This window comes from Scardinius erythrophthalmus, assembly GCF_964197995.2.
Source record: "Scardinius erythrophthalmus genome assembly, chromosome: 7".
Classification (NCBI taxonomy): domain Eukaryota; kingdom Metazoa; phylum Chordata; class Actinopteri; order Cypriniformes; family Leuciscidae; genus Scardinius; species Scardinius erythrophthalmus.
The window spans coordinates 24,550,859-24,571,016 of record NC_138227.1 but is presented as its reverse complement, the minus strand read 5'-3'; the positions used below and the strand labels follow the sequence as shown (position 1 = coordinate 24,571,016).

At 38.1% G+C, this 20,158-nt stretch overlaps 1 protein-coding gene across 1 annotated transcript in view; it reads left to right on the top strand.

Annotated features, from left to right (window-relative positions):
- Positions 1–20,158, top strand: part of nbeab (neurobeachin b) — a 298,682-nt gene that overhangs the window by 108,999 nt on the left and 169,525 nt on the right. The window contains exons 15-22 of the mRNA XM_081369689.1: positions 8,327–8,406; positions 11,326–11,388; positions 13,381–13,478; positions 13,938–14,030; positions 15,550–15,658; positions 17,633–17,714; positions 17,955–18,078; positions 19,757–19,949. Of these exons, the coding sequence (XP_081225815.1) occupies positions 8,327–8,406; positions 11,326–11,388; positions 13,381–13,478; positions 13,938–14,030; positions 15,550–15,658; positions 17,633–17,714; positions 17,955–18,078; positions 19,757–19,949 (842 nt within the window). The remainder of the gene's footprint in view (positions 1–8,326; positions 8,407–11,325; positions 11,389–13,380; positions 13,479–13,937; positions 14,031–15,549; positions 15,659–17,632; positions 17,715–17,954; positions 18,079–19,756; positions 19,950–20,158) is intronic.

Genomic DNA, 20,158 nt, shown 5'->3' with positions numbered 1-20,158 from the left:
TGAGGAAAAAAATACAGCATAACACGAGGAAAGGTGAGGAGAAAAAAAAGGCAACCCCCAGACTATGCTCCTGTAAGGAGTACAGTTTGGGAACAGTAAAAAAAAACACCTCAGCAACATTAGCACATATCAGTACACAACATGAACACACAAGACTTGCAACAGGGGAGGGGAGTGGGGGATGGAGGTAACCCAGCACAGGCAAGCAGCCATCCGGTCCTGCAGCCATTCTCGGCGCTGGTCACAGACCTGCCTGTCAGACTGGTGGTACAAAGCGTTGAAGGCGAGGGATGGGGGGTGGGGGAGGTGATTGCATATCTGTATATATCGTAAGAGTTTGTGTATGTGTAGGCCTGGAGAGTCGCTACGCCTGGCATCCTAATCTAGGTGCCTCAGTCCGCAGGATGTCATAGCGTTACACAGCAATTGCCATGGAGACAACCTTGATCAGGTCCCAGACAGAGTCAACAATCAGCAGGTGTCTGTGGGGAGTGGGGGAAGGAACACAAGAGCGTCTCACTGCAGTGCTCTTCCGGGGGAGTTGTTGTTCCAACAGCAGCCTCGGCCAAGGCCAGTGCTGGTAGAGGGGGGCAGAAAGCAGATAAGATTGGGGTTGTTTGGTCTTGGGACAAGTAGCCGCATTCCATTTTACACCTCTCCTGGTCCATTTTGGTCTCCGAAATGATCCAATTGCCTTTGCAAAGCTGTGAGCTTCTCCATGATGTTATACATATTGTGGTTCATAGTCACAGTCTGAGTGCTGACAGCTCTGCCCACTGCTTTAATCATGACGGGCAGCCTTGTGGGGTTTTGGACAGCTGTCACCGTCTTCTTAATTCCTCGATAAACCAGGGCAATGCCTAATCCAAACAGCAGAAAACCTGTTATCATGGTTCCGAATAGGTAGATATCTTCAATGTCCTCCACGGAAAGAGCCGCCAGACACACGACCCGCCACCTCTCCCACGCGTCCATCGTGTAGCCAGCTGCGAACGTTCCGGCAGGGCAGTCAGGTTCCCCCGAACCCAAGCTTCTCGTCGAGAAGATGGTGTCAATTGCGTTGAGAGACCAGTTGATCAAATCCATAATTTCTTAGTTTGGAGAGCAGTGCGGAGAGAGTCTCTCAAAGTACATACAAGACAGTAGACGAGACGAGAGCAGCAAAGCAGGGGAGATAAGGGAGAGGAGGGGAAGAAAATGCGACCGCCTTCGTTGAGAGCCAAAGAAGAAAGTTTCAGCAGGATCATGCACCCTGTGCACACATTGTTCAGGAATGTTTTGATGAACATGATGAAGAGTTCAAGGTGTTGCCCTTGCTTCCAAATTCGCCAAATTTCAACCTAGTTGAGCATCTGTAGGATGTGCTTGACCAACAAGTTCGATACACAGCGGCCCCACCTCTCAACCCTACAGGACTTGAAGGATCTGCTGCTAATGTATTGGTGCCAGATACCACAGGACACCTTCAGGGCCTTCACCTTGTAGAGTCCATGCCTCGGCGGATCAGCGCTGTTTTGGCAGCACATGGAGGACCAACAGCATATTATGGCGCTTTTCCACTGTATGGTATGGTACGGCACGCTTTGGCGCTTTTCCACTGCATGGTATGGTACGGCTCAGTTCAGTACGGCTCACTTATGACACATTTCCACTGCATGGTATGGTACGGTACGGCTCGCTTTAAATGGTACCACCTCAATCTTCACATATTGTTGCGATTTGCTTGTCCACAATTTCCTTCCATCTTTTCTCTTTTGCTTAAAATAAAATAGGAAGAAAACCCTCCCCCGAAAAATTAGAGAGTGTGATGTTTTTTTCACAAAGCAGTAAACGATTAAAGCTACACTGTGTAATATTTTAAGTTGATTTTTAGCAAAAAACACTTAGTTCTTTCAAAATTATGTTCTCATTAATGTGTAATCACTTCAACCAACTAATTAAGTATTCTCGTAAGTGTATAATCTGCCATTTAGAATACATACGAGTGAGTCGCTCGAATGGCGGAAGCCATGTTGCGCATCCATCTTGTAAATATATTAGACAAAGAGGGACATACCAGGAAATTCAAGCTTCACCTTTCGCGTTTTTACACTCAGTGGCACCGTGACGAATGCGAGGGGGAGATTACTCGCGACTGCCGGCAGATTTGAAATAATACGGCCACCGTAGGAGTTAAAATACCCTCGGAATGGGAGGGGCTAGAAAGTAATATTCAGTTGGTAGTCATATACAATTTCACCGCTAGATAGGAGTAAATCCTACACAGTGTAGCTTTAAGCCTGTAATTTGTCTTAAAAGTAGTGGATTGGTTTACTGATTTTGCTGAAGCTTTTTTGTTGTTGACCCCTGAGTCTGGTTTCGATTACACATACAAACAGATTCAGATCGCTGCAATTGGCTGGTGCGGGGATGGAGTGTGAGTGGAGAAGGTAGGTAGCATGGGTTGTGCCTAATATGCTATGTTTTGTTTTGAAATAAGGGCTCAATCTCACTTTTTTACACCTATTGGTCAGTGGCAATGCTGGTTTTAAGAGTGCCAGGTGCTAGAAAGACCCTTACAGCTATTCAAATAGTCAAGTGCTGTCTGTGGATGTGGAAGCCAAGTAGTACATCACTCTTCCAGACAGAGAGTTTCATGTGAAATTAGTAATGTGAATAACATGAGTTTATGCGCCAGAATCATCCTTTTGTTTTTACCATACAAGTTAATACAAACAAACAGAAGTTTGGGGCCTCGTATGCTCACTAAGGCTGCATTTATTTAATTAAAAATACGTTTAAAACAGTAATATTGTGAAATGTTATTACAATTTAAAATAATTGTTTCTATTTTAATATATTTGAAAATCTAATTTATTCCTGTGATGCAAAGCTGAATTTTCAGCATCATTACTCCAGTCTTCAGTGTCACATGATCCTTCAGAAATAACAGGGTTGGGGAGTAACGGAATACATGTAATGGCGTTATGTAGTCAGGATACAAAAATCCATCAGTAACTGTAATCCGTTACAGTTACGTCAAAAAACGTAGTAATCAGATTATAGTTACATTTTGAAAAAAGGGGCAATACTTTCAGGATTACAATGGTTTCATTTAAAACTAAATAAATAAGTATTTTGGCATAATAACACTATATTAAGCGCTGCTTGATTATACAGTAGTTCCTGGTTCTGTTGCCAGTAATGACTCACGTGTGCCACGCGCTGGTGCGTGTGCAAATAACAGCTTTCTACAATCTCCTCAGACGCAGATTGAATCACTGAAACGATGCTGCTTGCGGGTAAAATCGCTTTTAATTCATGGAAATTCCGCTGCTATTTTGTAGGAATTAGGAGAGTAGCTTTTTTAGTACCCAAAATGTCCTTTCTTAATCTTTTCTCACGTAACGGGATGTTCGCTGTCTAGGTAACGTAGGGGAACTCCCACTGCCAACGCCCCAAGTTCAGTCAGGCAAATTAAGAAAGATCATGTAGGCCTATTTTAAAATAAACTAATATGGAGATTGTGTAAAAAAATTTAATGTTGTGTTTTTATTTTTTAGTTAAAAATAAAACAAAATAATCTGTAATACCATTAGCCACTAGATGTTTGTATAGCCCTTTACATAAATATATATTCAGGCCTGTGTGTATATTTTGCAAATATTGTACACTGGACCAAATTCTTCATAAATAAAAGTTGTAAAAAATGTTTTTTAATAATATTTCTTCTTGCTTGACTTTATTTATATACGTGACCTTGAAGTAATCCAAAAGTAATCAGTTACATTACTTTCATATTATAGTACTTGGATTACGTTACTGAATACTTTTTTTATGAAGTAGGCCTAATTTGTAACTGTAACGGAATACATTTTTAAAGTAACCCTCCCAAGCCTGAATAATAATATTGAGGCAGGTTCAAATGAAACTGCAAAGGAAAATAACAGTATTTATTTGAAATAGAAATATTTTGTAACAATGTGAATGTCTTTAATACCACTTCCGATACATAGCAAGAATGCACTAAATTGATCGGAAGTGATACTCCCAGTGTAATAATTGATTACATTTTCTTCAGGCTCATAAAACAGCACAGAATCTTTTCAGATTGTGATTAAATCTAAATGAATATCTAAAGAACCTAACACGTAGTACACACATATATACACACAAGTGCAGAAGATGAATGGTTTTTCTTATCATGAAAAGCAGCTGGTGCTGAGATTACTACACCATCATGAAGATTAAACCTCTGCGACACACAAAGAAACACTCAAACACGTTTCGCAGTCACACCAGGTGAAGAGGTCCTAGAGGAGCTCTCCTAAAGTATGTAAAAGAATTTGTCTCTGGCTTGCCAAGTAGGTAATTCTATGTGGCGGTCTGCATTGATTTATTCTTCATTTGTCAAACGCTGCAGTCTTTTTTGTCTTTTCCACAAAGGGATGGGTTATAGAGAAAGCAGTATAACATAATGAAGTTGTTCAATTACTGCAACAAAGAGTTCTGTTTTACACTGGAGCAACATCAGCTAATCACAAACCTTTCTCTCTCTCTCTCTCTCTCACACACACACACTCTCTCTCTCTCTATCTCTCTAAGAGCAAGCAAGACTTCACAAATTAAAGTCATGCATCACTCCTGCCCATTGTTTTCAATAGCACAGACAGCCTTTTCTCACCAGTGTCTTGAGAGACATATATAGAAAGACTCCCTCAAGAAACATCAAGCACAGCGAAAAGTCCTGTTGTGCTGTGCATAACTTTAGTTCTTGCATTTAAAGTGGCAGTAACAAACCTCAGTACCCAAGACACTGATAGAGCTGTCTGTGGATGTCTGTGCTATTAAATTGGATCTGTTTTTGTTCATGTAGCTAGTTATAAACATGTTGACAGACTGAATAACTTTAAAGTCCCCCTATAGTCAATCATTTTATCCCTTAAAACTCATCTTTGATCACCAAAATGACGTGGTTCTATGAATATGCGAATTAACCCCGCCTCCACTCACTCATGCCAGCTCAGAGATCCACTCATTGACGTGATTGGTTACAGGGTAGTTTGTGACGTCAGAAACACCAGCGATTTTTAAGTAGAAAATACTCAGCAATGGTGTTGACTTATGAATTTGCACATGGTTTGTCTTAAATCATTTGAAAAACACCACCTAGACATATAAACAACATTAAAAACTTGATTTTCACCACAAGGGGTAACTAACTAACTAGCGAAAATGTAGCTTTGTTCTGACTGCAATCCCAGCCAACTGAACGCTTTGCTAACGTTCCCATTATGTTATGAAAACGTTATTTCTGAATGTTCTCTTTTTTTTATTTGGGACAGCATTAACGTTCATGTACTTGCGTAGAGACATGTTTTGGTGTTGCTCGAGCACACACACAGTTAATCACCGTTGTTAATGTTTAGCCGGTCAAAACCCAAGTCCAGTTCTGCTGTGTGAGAGCTTTTGTGTAAAACTCCAGGGGCTGAATAAATTCTTTTGGCTTCGTTTTCCCATTTTCCTGGCTTCAGAAGATAAGCCGTAGTATGACTCCAGATCCAATTACTGTATATTTACTGTGGCCCGCATTAAGACATACACCCTCTGAAGGGATGGATTTTAATTTCACTTCTGTATATGCCCCACAGATCCATTTTGATAAGGAGCTTCCACACACACTGCTGTTTGGGCTGATCTTCAGGATAGTGCACTGCATAGGGAGACTGTGAGAGTACATATGCATTGATTATCTGTTTGACACCATGCCAGATTCATTACTCTTTGCAAATAAGAGATAGTGTTTGCCGTGAGTGTTCATATTCACAATCAATTAAATGGTGCAGGAAGAAGTGTTATTGAGTAAAAGAGATATTAGTCATTCTATTGATCTGTTTAGTTTTGCTTGAATTATGAATTTGATCTCCTAATGAGATCCAGTAGACAGGAAAATGGTTTAAAATCATTTTTTCCCCCAATTTGGAGATAAACCAATCTACGCCCAGTTGCTCCAAAGTCTCTTAGATTGCAGATTTTGGTGTTTACCAATGAAATTACGCTTTTAATATTAATTTTAGTACTGTAATGGCTGTTCAGATTAATGTGGGCTGGGGAATCGTTTATTTTGTTTGGATTTTTTGGGTTCTTTTTTTAGAGAGACAAATTATCAAATATTTATAGAAAAATGTACACTAATCAGTCATCTTATTGACCGGGTAAATAACATCCCATGATCTCTCTTTAAAAACAGCTTTCTTTACATTGAAGGAAGGACTAAGACAATGGACAATCAATTGCATAATCTGTTTAATAAAAGCAATGCTAATCTCATCAATAAAATGATTGATGAAAATGTTAAAGGTTTACAAATACAGTGCAAAAAAAAGATGCATCATGACGATACACCTTTGCAGTAACAGCCCGCTACACGTAACACAATATTGTATATAGGTTTAAAACCTAAAACAGTAATAGCAGTCTATTAAAGCATAGAGAATTCATAATACAGTAATTTATAAAAACAAAGCGAATAATTCAGTACTCATTATGTGACAAATCCTACTTCTATTCGTATATTATTTTAGGAACTTTTTAGGATGTTTAAGAACATGTGTTTTGCTGATCTTACTTGTCAGATACATTTTTAAATGAATACATTATAGAGTATTACAAATGAAAAAAAAATGATTTGGTTGAAAGTTTGTGTTATAGGTATGTTTTTTCTTTTGTGGCATTTTGCAGATGTCCGCTTACAATTGTAAAAAATAACATGACAGAATTTGACAAACTTTAAAGCATACTTTTGTCAAAAGACAGAAACTAGGATGAAAACTATGGAAGCTTGTTTCCGCCACTGAATAAAAAATCAAATGTAATTACAACTTTTTATCTCAATTCTGACCTTTGATGATATAAACTCTCAATTCTTACTTTTTTTCTTAGAACTGTGAGATATAAACTCACAATTGAGAGAAAGAAAGTCAGAATTGCGGGAAAAAGTAAGAATTGCGAGATTCTCGCCGTTGTCAAAAGTCAGTTTATATCCTGCAATTCTGACTTTATAATTCACACAATATCGAGTTTATATCTCTCATTTCTGATATTATAACTCACAATTGCGAGTTTACATCATTCTGAGGAAAAAAGTCAGAATTGTGAGATGTAAATCGCAATTGTGAGGAGAAAATTATCTTTTTACATTTTTTTTATACTGTAGTGGAAACAAGCTTCCATAGAAAACAAAAGAAAAACTTGCAGGGAAGTAATTTTATATCATGTAACATTTATCATTTAATGTGTTTATCCAATGAATGTTGGAATTATTTAATATTCACTTTAATATTCAATGAATGTTTAGCAATGTTTATCATGGGTAACTGGACTGCCTCCATGTATTCAGAAATATGTAGTGAGATTAAAAATGCAGAGGCTGATCTGGTTTTGGAAATGGATCTGTGAATGTAAAAAAGCTCCAGTTGCTTAATTGCTTTACAATTCTTGAAGAATGAAACCTTTAAAGGTTTTTTTTTTTCTTTCTGGTCGCCGCTGATATGAATAGAGAAAGAGACATCATAAATTTAACAGAGTTGATCATTTTAGACAGTGTAATAGCAAGTGATTGGTGGTGATCAGACCTCCTGAGATGAATCTGTGAATATGACAGCTAATCAATTTGTTCTTCTTTTTATGCTCAGGCCATTCCCAGTAAAACAGCAAATGGAAATCTGTCACACACACGTCTAAAAAGTACTAAAAAGGAGCTCTGGAAGTATGAGGGTGAACATCACTTTACCAAACATGTTCCTGGTTAATCATTCCAATCAACCAATCAGATTTAAAGGACAAGTTAACAGTTCATGTTAAGTTTAGGCTTACAATCAGGGTTAGGTGCTTCTACACCTATCATTTCCCTCTTATTTTAGGGATGTGTTAATGAGTAGGATTGGGTTTAGGTAAGGACTATGTTTTTGGACTGGAATGTTGTTCCAGGATCAACTAAATATGCTGACCCAGGGAACATGTCTTACTTTGCAAAATCAGAGTGACCAGGGATTCGAAATTAGTGCAGATGTTACTGAAATGAAGTGTGGCCTGCTGAGCTCTAGCTGTCTTCCCGTCTGGAGTTAATAAGGGCTTAGCTTTTCTTCTGAGAGCTCTGACCTCTCCGCTCTTCTCGACTGGCAGAAGCCCCTGTCCATGCCACGGTTCTCCACTGACTGAGAGCGAGGCGCTCTTTGACACTCTCACTATGAACTTAATGCCAGTATCTGTGAAACATTAAACATGACATTTTTGAGATGTCGTGCGGTTTGTTGTAACAGTTCCTCTGTGACTCCTGTGTTAGCAGACGGTCCTCGGCCCTTGCAGAAAGAGATCACCTCCCTCAGAGCCTTCATGCTGCTGTTCCTCAAACAGCTCATACTGAAGGTAAGCATCATTTCATGCATTCACATATAACTGGATAATATGTAGCATATAGACAAATGATAATAAAAATAAAATGACTTGACATCTGTCCCAAATCATACCATCCTTGAATGTGTATTAACTAACCATAGTTTAACTGTGGTTTTTGTATCAAGACTATATTAACCTGCTAGAATACTACATTTAATACAGTTTAGTAAAATCAATTCATTTTCATTTTGTGCCTGTATACATGGATTTCTCGGCGACGTCATCACTGCTTGCGCACACAACCAGGAGGCAGAAAGACCCGCGGTCTTGTACTAGAGTAAAGGGTTTAGGCTAGTAGCATAGTGGTGGTGTTGTCGCTAAGTCAAAATGCCAAGGAGTTGTTGCGTAATTTATTTATCTGTTGTGTTTTATCTGCTCATTTAAATTATACATGTTGCAAGTAATTCCAAATCTAGGCAAATGGAAGAGTGGGACAGAAGGAGGAAGTTACTATATTCTTTCTATTCATAATTTGACAAGCTGCACATGACCACATAGCACGTAGTTGTATGCATCAAGGGATTTGTACGCTCTAATCATTTCTCTTGTATACACACTTGCTTGAATAAGATAATTATGGCTATAGCCTATATCAGGCCATACAATTGCTGGCCACTTCTTGTCATCCACAATCCAAAGATCGTCATGTATTGCGTAGGGATCCGACAAGATCTCACCATTGCTGAGAGTAAGTTTTATTTATTCTTTTTGCGGCGTAGTTTTTCACCTATATTTAACAACGCTTCGTCAGAAGTACAAATACAACATCCGTTTTTTAAATCCTATCCAATGTTTGAAAGGAAAGGAGTAAACACGGTCACTAGTAGGTTGTGACGGCTGTCAATCAAAATGTGGAGCGGTGTATTCGTTCCATGTGTTTCCTGTCAGAAAACAAATAGATAATTCGGTAAATTTAAAATTAATAGAATTTATCAACTTGTTGCCTGCTGTGGTTGTTTTAATTCTCATCCTTTCTAAAAAATATGAACGTTTAATATATTCTTAATATATAAGACTGTCAATGATCTAATTTCATGTTTTATATTTTATTTGTTCATTGTTTATTTTGTTGGGTTTTAGTTGGAGTTGGTCAGAACTGTTTAAAAAATAAAATAAATAAATAATAATAATAATAATAATATATATATATATATATATATATATATATATATATATATATATATATATATATATATATATATATATATATATATATATACACACATATATGCGCATGATGCCTGCTGCCTTTGGGCTCAGTGATGTTGAATTTAAATGACGTAAAATAAAGACATGTTATGTTACATAGTGATGTAATGGTGTTTTCTGGAAGGAAAGGAACTAAAGAACAAAGAATTTTTATCAGCTGAAAGGCAGAATACAAATGTTTTTATTAAATTAGATAAACATTATATAACAGTTTCAGGTTATGTTTTGGTGTTGCTAACATGTCCCACATTGTCCCACACAAACTTATAATCGTCCCACATTTGGTTTGTTTGATGGTGGTCACCCTAATTACATTACTAACTTAGTCTAACATGATAATTCATACATACATCACGGTATGTTCGGATTTTGATTTGTAAACAGTTGGACGTTTTACGTAATGTTATATTAATATGAAACACAAACAAACAGATCCAACTCTGAAATTGCAGTTTATTATTGAGTCAACAAGAAATTACAAACAATGCGAAATCTACGTTAATTACAATGTTCTTTTACAGAACTCGGCATAACAGCTAGCGGTTTTCCGGTATTGTTTGTATACAAGAAACCCGTGTATGTATTGATTTACCAAAATATAGAGAACAACAGCTCTAGGGCTGTTGCTTTGGCAGGTTTTCGCTCTCATTCACCAGTCCCAGCTGTTTACAATTTTCTAACAGGACTGTTGGAAAAAGTGTACACTTGTTCAGACCAGTGCTAACACATCAAGAAATCTGTCAGGTGGCCAAGGCACCAGCAAACAACAATTAGCTCTCAAGCTGCCTGTGCTCTCGCAGTAATGGGAAACATGTGCATTCATCAGCACAGCTCCAACCAGATAGTTCACGCTGCTTACCTAATAATAATAATAATAATAAATAATTTGTTATATATAGCGCTTTTCTGGGTACATAGAAGGAGGGGGGGGGGGGATCTCCTCAACCACCACCAATGTGCAGCATCCGCCTGGATGATGCAACGGGAGCCATATTGCGCCAGAACGCCCTCCACACACCACCTTACTGGTGTAGAGCATACCAATCAGTATGTATGGGGATGATTAGTAGGCCATAATGGACAGGGGCCAATGGGCAAATTTGGCCAGGATGACGGGGTTAAACCCTACTCTTTTATCCGAAGGACATCCTGGGATTTTTAATGAGCACAGAGAGGCAGGACCTCGGTTTAACGTCTTATCCGAAGGACGGTGCTCTTTGACAGTATAGTCTCCCCATCACTATATTGGGGTGTTAGGACCCACACAGGCCACAGGGTGAGCGCCCCCTGCTGGCCTCACTTACACCTCTTCCAGCAGCAACCTAGTTTTCTCAGGAGGTCTCCCATCCAGGTACTGACCCGGCTCAGCCCTGCTTAGCTTCAGTGGGCAACCAGTCTTGGGCTTGTCTTGATATGGCTGCTGGCAATAAGAGACAGCTTGTAAAAATCAGGACAAAACTTTGCTGTGAACATTCATTTCCGCAAACAGCCTCACTGAATTTTAACTCATTGTTATTTTGTGTTTTTTTTTCTTCTTTCTATTTATATTTCATAGTTTGTCAGCATGCTGATGGAAGTAGCAGCTTATAAGTGCAGTTGGGTTTTTAACAACAGCATATTGCAAAAGTAGCACAGCTCAGCTTTTTGTTGACGTTTCTTTTTTTTATTATTATTCGCCAGGACCGAGGTGTTAAAGAAGATGAGCTTCAAAGTATTTTAAACTACCTGCTGACCATGCATGAGGTGGGTCTTTGCCATATTACAGTATTCATACATATGACATATATCTGTTTTAGAACATTTCCTATTCTTCGTTCATGTTCTTAAATGGGCCCAATTTTACACACCTTAAATTAAGATTTGACTGAAAGAAATTCAAATCAGTGACTCAACGACTTCCTATTACACTTAATCTTTAGTCATTTTAAAGTGGATCATATAGACTACACACATTTCCGAACACCCATCTTCAGGCTAACATATGATTTCCTATCTGAGAATAAGACCAGCACAAAACTCATTATTTATATAAATATAGTGCATTATTTTATATTTTTTTGTGTGTAAATAATTACAAATTAAAAAAAAAGAAAAACTACTGTAAATCAAACAACATTTTTTTACTGGAAGTAATGATGCTGAAAATTCAGCTTTGACATAGAGGAATAAATTACTGTGTTAATATTTTAGATTTTATATTGTAATAATAGTTCACAATACTACTGTTTTACTGTTTTTTTTTTCTATTGTTCTAAAATGTAGAAAATACTATTATAAAATGATTACGCCTGCACAAACTTTTAACTGGTACCATGTGCTTCAAGATTGGAATAAAATGCAACACAGAGTTGCATTAAAGAAATATATATATATACACTCACCTAAAGGATTATTAGGAACACCTGTTCAATTTCTCATTAATGCAATTATCTAATCAACCAATCACATGGCAGTTGCTTCAATGCATTTAGGGGTGTGGTCCTGGTCAAGACAATCTCCTGAACTCCAAACTGAATGTCAGAATGAGAAAGAAAGGTGATTTAAGCAATTTTGAGCGTGGCATGGTTGTTGGTGCCAGACGGGCCGGTCTGAGTATTTCACAATCTGCTCAGTTACTGGGATTTTCACGCACAACCATTTCTAGGGTTTACAAAGAATGGTGTGAAAAGGGAAAAACATCCAGTATGCGGCAGTCCTGTGGGCGAAAATGCCTTGTTGATGCTAGAGGTCAGAGGAGAATGGGCCAACTGATTCAAGCTGATAGAAGAGCAACTTAGACTGAAATAACCACTCGTTACAACCGAGGTATGAAGCAAAGCATTTGTGAAGCCACAACACGCACAACCTTGAGGCGGATGGGCTACAACAGCAGAAGACCCCACCGGGTACCACTCATCTCCACTACAAATAGGAAAAAGAGGCTACAATTTGCACGAGCTCACCAAAATTGGACAGTTGAAGACTGGAAAAATGTTCCCTGGTCTGATGAGTCTCGATTTCTGTTGAGACATTCAGATGGTAGAGTCAGAATTTGGCGTAAACAGAATGAGAACATGGATCCATCATGCCTTGTTACCACTGTGCAGGCTGGTGGTGGTGGTGTAATGGTGTGGGGGATGTTTTCTTGGCACACTTTAGGCCCCTTAGTGCCAATTTGGCATCGTTTAAATGGCACGGCCTACCTGAGCATTGTTTCTGACCATGTCCATCCCTTTATGACCACCATGTACCCATCCTCTGATGGCTACTTCCAGCAGGATAATGCACCATGTCACAAAGCTCGAATCATTTCAAATTGGTTTCTTGAACATGACAATGAGTTCACTGTACTAAAATGGCCCCCACAGTCACCAGATCTCAACCCAATAGAGCATCTTTGGGATGTGGTGGAACGGGAGCTTCCTGCCCTGGATGTGCATCCCACAAATCTCCATCAACTGCAAGATGCTATCCTATCAATATGGGCCAACATTTCTAAAGAATGCTTTCAGCACCTTGTTGAATCAATGCCACGTAGAATTAAGGCAGTTCTGAAGGTGAAAGGGGGTCAAACACAGTATTAGTATGGTGTTCCTAATAATCCTTTAGGTGAGTGTGTGTGTGTATATATATATATATATATATATAAGAAGAAGAAGAAGTGTGTGTGTGTGTGTGCGTGCTTTATTATGTTTTATTGAAAGCCCAGCGGTGAAGTAATGCAGGATGTGTGTTTATGCGTTTTACTCAATTCAGGATGAGAACCTCCATGATGTTCTTCAGCTGCTTGTGGCCCTCATGTCTGAGCACCCTGCCTCCATGATTCCTGCATTTGACCAGAGGAATGGAATCCGGTAAAAATCCTTGTACTCCACACAGAGTCAAATTTCATTATATTTCATCTTGTCTCCCATGATGGAGTTGATACAATCATGAATTATTCACAAGACTCGACATAGGAATTGGAATGATATTTTCATATATATTTATTTTCTGGCAAGCAGGATAAAGCTGACACTCTGCATGTCAAGCTAATGAAATATAGATGGATTTGATATCGGGATTGGCTCAAAATAACTGATATGACTTTGATGAACAGCTTCATGGTGGTTTACACAATGCCATTTCCTCTCAAGTGTTGCTTATTATTGTCTGTTTTTTAAATGTTTTTTTTTTTTTATCTGCCACTTGATTAATTGAAAGAATTAAGTGTTTGGCACTTTCCCTCTGATTCTTGTTTTTAACTTAATATTTAATGAATTAAATCACAATAATTCTCTTTTTAGTTTTATTTTAATTTCATTTCTTTCCAGGGTGGTGTACAAACTTCTGGCTTCCCAGAGTGAAAGTATCCGAGTTCAGGCTCTGAAAGTTCTGGCATATTTTCTCAAACACTTAGGTCACAAGTGAGTACATCCATTCTTCTCTTTTCCAGAGTCACTTTCACATACAAAGTCTTCCAAGAGATATCTTTTCTCAAGTGAATCCGACAAGGTGAAATTTGTGGTTGCATAAGGACAGAGTCCTCATCAGTAATGTCTTTATGAAATTTTAAAGTTCTTCAGAAATATTCTCTAAATGTCTCCAGGGCTTTTGTTAAGTATAGTGAGATACTCTACCCATAAGCCTCTTCTTTTAACTAGTGTGTGTATGTTGATATTGTGAGTGTGTATTTATGTAGGGATGAGTGGTGTAATGGAAGTCACCTCAAATTACAGTTTTATTTAATTATATATATATATTTCAATCATAACAACTCTCTGAATACATTTAGCATGTGATTTAATATACAGAAGGACAATATATGGCTGCTGATGTTGATAATTGATGCTTCTGCTGCATAGCTACTCCTAAGAGAAACACAGACATGCTGCTGTGATCATGTAAGATATGCTACATGAATAGACGCATAAATTTAGTAGCAGATCTAGGCAGGTGGAGCTGGGGGAGGTGGAGGGTTTCACAGAAATTCTGAAAGTGCTCTTCAGGACTAGCTTTTCAGTGTGAAACTGGGACGCGTGTGAGATCCACGTCATGTGCAGTACCGTCATATCTTATATATACACAACAGTTCGTTCAGGTTCTCAATTCTGATTGGCTGAGAGCCTTTTCCAGCCATGAGATATTCTATTAGTCGATCACTCTGCTTGCAGCATTTCTTTCACAGAGTTGTCATGGCAGACAAGCAAACACCATAATTGTTAAAATTCTACTGTTGTTTTGTTACGGAATGTAGTTTTAAGAGTTTTTTAGGCCAGAATGTAGTTATAATACCGACCCCACTTACACCAATACACATACAGACACACACACTGTATTTTGGTATTGTATATATATTCAATTATATATATATGTATTGGTGTGAGGGCAAATTCATGCATAAGACGGTTTCCCTTAAATAAACACTTAAAAAATATAAAGGCAACCATGCTGTTTTTCGAACTTTACAAGCCCACTGACATTTGCAGACTTGTACTGCAGTTAGCCTAGAGTGCATAAAAAACCCACATTTGCTTTTTGTCGTCATTAGCATATCCATCGTTGAGTGGTTAACATCCTGAATGCTCACAGGCACTTTAAAACATACTTTTTCCTGGTTGTCATTTTACTGTACAGTCCCCATTTGTCTGTACTTGCTGTTGGGCAGGATTGCATTTAGGAGGCTTAGCATCCTGACAGTACCTCAGAATGATGTGCTGCTGAATAGTTTGTGATTGTGAAAGCCACAGCTCTTCCAGGACGAGAGCGCAGAGGTGGTTGCTTCGTTATTCTGAGTGAAAAACTGAAGGTACCTGACACCATGCAAAAGGTGCCAAGCTCAGTCGCCATCAAGGCCTGTTCCTGCTAGCTTGACATTAGCTGTGAGTTGTATGAAAGTTGGCTTTTCAACTACAGTATGTTTTCTATTTGTGTGTTTTGTCACAGGAGGAAGGTGGAAATAATGCACACAAACAGTCTCTTCACACTTCTTGGGGAACGACTGATGCTGCACTCCAACACACTGTCGATAACTACTTACAACACACTATATGAGGTAATATAAAACAGATTGTTCTATTCTCAATACAGTATTATAGTTGTACTAAAATATACTATTTAATATAAAATATGCAAAACTAAAATAAACAACTGTGATGTAAAACTCAGCTTTGATAAACTACATTTGAAAATATATAAATAGAAAATAGAAATAGAACCATCATTTAAAATCATGATAATAATTATAAATATTTCACAATATAATTATATAAACAATATAATTATTATGTTTAATTAAATAAATGCAGCCTTGGTGAGCATAAGATATTTTACATATTCATATTTTGATATAAATAATTGTTTATATAGTTATATTGTGAAATATTTATAATATTATCATGATTTTAAGTATAATATCATAAATGTTATATATTGTCAAATGTAATTTATTCATGTGATGTCAAAGCTGAATTTTCAGCATCATTACTCCAGTCTTACTCCATGATCCTTTTTATATGCTTCTTATATGACATAAATCATTCTTATATGCTGATTTGATGCTCAAGTTACAATTATTATTATCAATGTTGAAAACAGCTGTGCTGCTTAATAGTTTTGTGGAAACCGTGATACATTTTTTCAGGACTCTTAGAATAGAAAGCTTAAAAGGGCATTTATTTCTGCATTTCTTTAGGTAACTAGTAGTTAACTTGCAAGAGGCAGTTTAGTTATATTTTTTGATATAAAGAGTTCAGATGCAAAAGCCTCTAAGTGCCATCTGAAAATTTCTTCTAGAATGATCATTTTTATCAAGCTTGTATATTTAAGTTCAATAATTTCACTTAAAGGGATAGTTCACTTTGAAATTAAATTTTGGTATGTTTTAGCTTACCTCAAGGGCATCCAAGATGTAGGTGTCTTTTTTTCCGCAGTAGTTTCAATTTTGATATTTTTAGGTCAAACCGTTCTTGTCTGACAGTCATATCATGCAGGTCTATGGTCACTGTCTCAAAGAGCATGCGCAGAGTCCAAATTAAAACAATTCCCCATCGTCCAAATTAAACAATTCCCCATCGTCCAAATTAAACAATTCCCCATCGTAAGTACACATTGATGGCCTAAGACACGAAACGAGCAGTTTGTGTGAGAAAACGAACAGTATTTATATAGTTTTTACCTCTTATAACACAGCCACGTCCAAGTGATCTGAGGGCGCGGGCGCTTCCTGCTGTGTGACATGTGCGCAGACTGGTGCATAGATATATATAGACTAGATGTCGCATTGAAGACATTCGTTCCAATGAACTGCCGTAGCCAAGGCGACATCTAGTGTATATATCTATGCACCAGTCTGCGCACACGTCACACACCAGGATGCGCTCGCGCCCTCAGATCACTTGGACGTGGCTGTGTTACAAGAGGTAAAAACGATATAAATACTGTTCGTTTTCTCACACAAACCGCTCGTTTCGTGTCTTAGGCCATCAATGTGTACTTACGATGGGGAATTGTTTAATTTGGACGATGGGGAATTGTTTTAATTTGGACTCTGTGCATGCTCTTTGAGGGGGTGACCATAGACCTGCATGATATGACTGTCAGACAAGAACGGTTTGACCTAAAAATATCAAAATTGAAACTACTGCGGAAAAAAAGACACCTACATCTTGGATGCCCTTGAGGTAAGCTAAAACATACCAAAATTTAATTTCAAAGTGAACTATCCCTTTAAATGGCAATGCAAATTACCTATTAATTGTCATTTAAGTGAAATTACTTAACTTAAATATACAAGCTTTATAAAAATTTTCATTCTAGAAGAAAATTTCAAATGGCACTTAGAGGCTTTTGCATCTGAACTCTTCATATTTTTTTATCTCTAACTTTTTATGCTTTACTTGGTTCCATTGTATATCCACTACACAACATATTTGAATAGAGTTTTCAGTTTAGTCTTAAGCCATCTTAATAATTGATGCTTTATCTGTTCTAGTAATGTCTCATCTCATCTGATCTATTTCCTGTCTAGATTTTGACAGAGCAGGTTTGCACACAGGTCGTCCACAAGCCTCATGCTGAACCCGATTCTACTGTGAAGATCCAGAACCCAAGTAATTCTTTCTGTCAGCCCATTCATTCTTTTTGTGGTCTGGTCCTAATACATTAACTGTCATCTGTGGAAGTTAAAAGTTTACTAGCGAATGATTAAACGTTTGCTTCTACACATAGAGATGCCTGTCTCATTTGTGTCAATTGTGCACTTTCATTGGTTCGCATCTGTGTCAATCGGATACAACTCTGTATTGATTGGCTGAGTGATTAATGCGTGTTCTTCTGTTGTTTGTTCACAGTGATTCTTAAGGTGGTGGCCACACTGCTGAAGAGCTCCACGGCCAGCGCAGACCTGATGGAGGTGCGGCGTCTCTTCCTCTCTGACATGATCAAGCTCTTCAGTAACAGCCGTGAAAACAGACGGTGAGGGTCTCTTACTTTCTCGCCCCATCCGCAATGACAGCAATTAACCGCCTAGTGAACGGATCAGAAAAGAGAGCAGAGAAAAGTGACGTTTTCCCTTGTTGTTGTGTTTAATGGGCACCCCCGTGACGCTTAATAATCCTCCGAATCCTCGCCGTGTTTCTCTCACAGCAGATGTTTCAGAGACACATGCGAATCCACACCAGTTCCACTGCTGTCCTATGGCTGTTGGTTTTTCTTTTCTTCTCTCGTAAGCTTATGCAGGGCTCCTCTGTGCAATCACAAGTCTGGCAGTCAATCAGTCGCCCAGTGTGTGCTGAAATCTCAATTGGCTGTTATTATTACTTTTCATCATCTCCATCATTACATTCTACAGTGAGCCAGTCAAGAAGCTTTTAGACTTGATGAAGTCGTTACGTTTCCAAAGCGCTTTCCTAAACCGTCTGTAAACAGTGACTGGTAACTAGACCAGACATTTGTCTTTTAATGGAATTTAATGTTCATCTAAAATGAAAATTGTGTCATTTTCTCATCCCCATGTTGTTCCATGCGGCTTTCTTTCTTTTGTGCAATGCTAAAGGAATTATGAAGACAGTGCTTCACACTGCAATTATACCGAATGGGGAATGAGACTTTCAAGCCTCAAAAAGGATGGAGGAGAACCCAAAAGGGATTCACATGACTCTTCTGAAACCATACAATAGATTTGTGTGAGGAAAAATATCAAATTTTCTCCACTCATATTCTTCCCTTTCAGTGAGTTGTTAATCCTGAGATAGATCATTGAGCCAGTGAGTTAAGAACCAGAATCAGTTCAATTCTTGAACAGATCTTACAGAGCTTCATTTAAAAAAAGCGTTAGAAGCTTAAGTAGATTGTAGAGAACGTTGGTGCCAAAAGTTTCTGATCTGCAGCCCAGATCAGTTTTTGTGAAAGATTTGACTCAAAGGAACATTTTGTTCACAAACTGGACATTGGTACTTTGCACATGAACCAAGGAAATCCAGTGCAAATGTCCAGATTGTTTGTAAATAACGATCGTGTGACTTCTGAAGAGATTGAATATAATGCGGAATTAGTATGGATCACTTTTATTGGAGTCCTTTTTGTATCTTGAAATTCCTCATTTATTTTCATTGCAAAGTGACCAATCCAATTCTTCAAAAATGTTTATTTTGTTTTCCGCTGAAGATAGATTGTTGGGTAAGTAAATTATGACAATTTTCATTTCAGGATAAACTAATCCTGTAGCGATGGTTTACATGCCGTAGTTTATCTCTTTAATAGCCGATAGGGATGGGTTTGAAATTAAACCATCCTTACCGCAATCTTACAACCCGGAGTGTTTCAGCAAAAGAAACAAGCTTAATTCATTCCGCCTCACCCAAAGATCCATTTATTATGCCACAATGCACAGAGAAAAAAAAAATACGGTGGATAACACAACGTGCTTCAGGTGTTATTCAAATAGCTGCCAGTCATTCTTAGCGTTACCTCGCAGATCTGAAGTTTAATGGAGGTTGGGGCTGAAATTGCTTTGTGTTACTTGTCGGTTTGTGAATTAGGTTCCACTTTTGAGTGTCGTTTGAGGATGTAAAAAAAGATGTTTGCGGAGGAGAGGAGGGTTTAACACGAGTGAGTGCCGAAAGCTTAATCCATCTCATTTCTGGTGTGACAGGTGTCTGCTGCAGTGTTCCGTTTGGCAGGACTGGATGTTCTCTCTCAGCTACATTAACCCTAAGAACTCAGAGGAACAGAAGATCACAGAGATGGTTTACAACATCTTCAGGATTCTTCTGTACCACGCCATCAAGCATGAGTGGGGCGGCTGGCGTGTGTGGGTGGACACACTCTCCATAGCCCACTCCAAAGTAAATGGTTTTTACCAGCTGAACAAACGTGTAGTGGTAGATCTTATAAGCTTTAAATTGGCCAATATTGATTAGAGATATCTAGAGAGCAGAGATGGATGATATAATCCAGATGTAGAGTAAAGTGGGCTCCATAAGTGTGAGAATTTAATTGAGAATGCCTTTAAATGCCGATTCAATTCCTAAATTTGAATTGGATTTAAACTGAG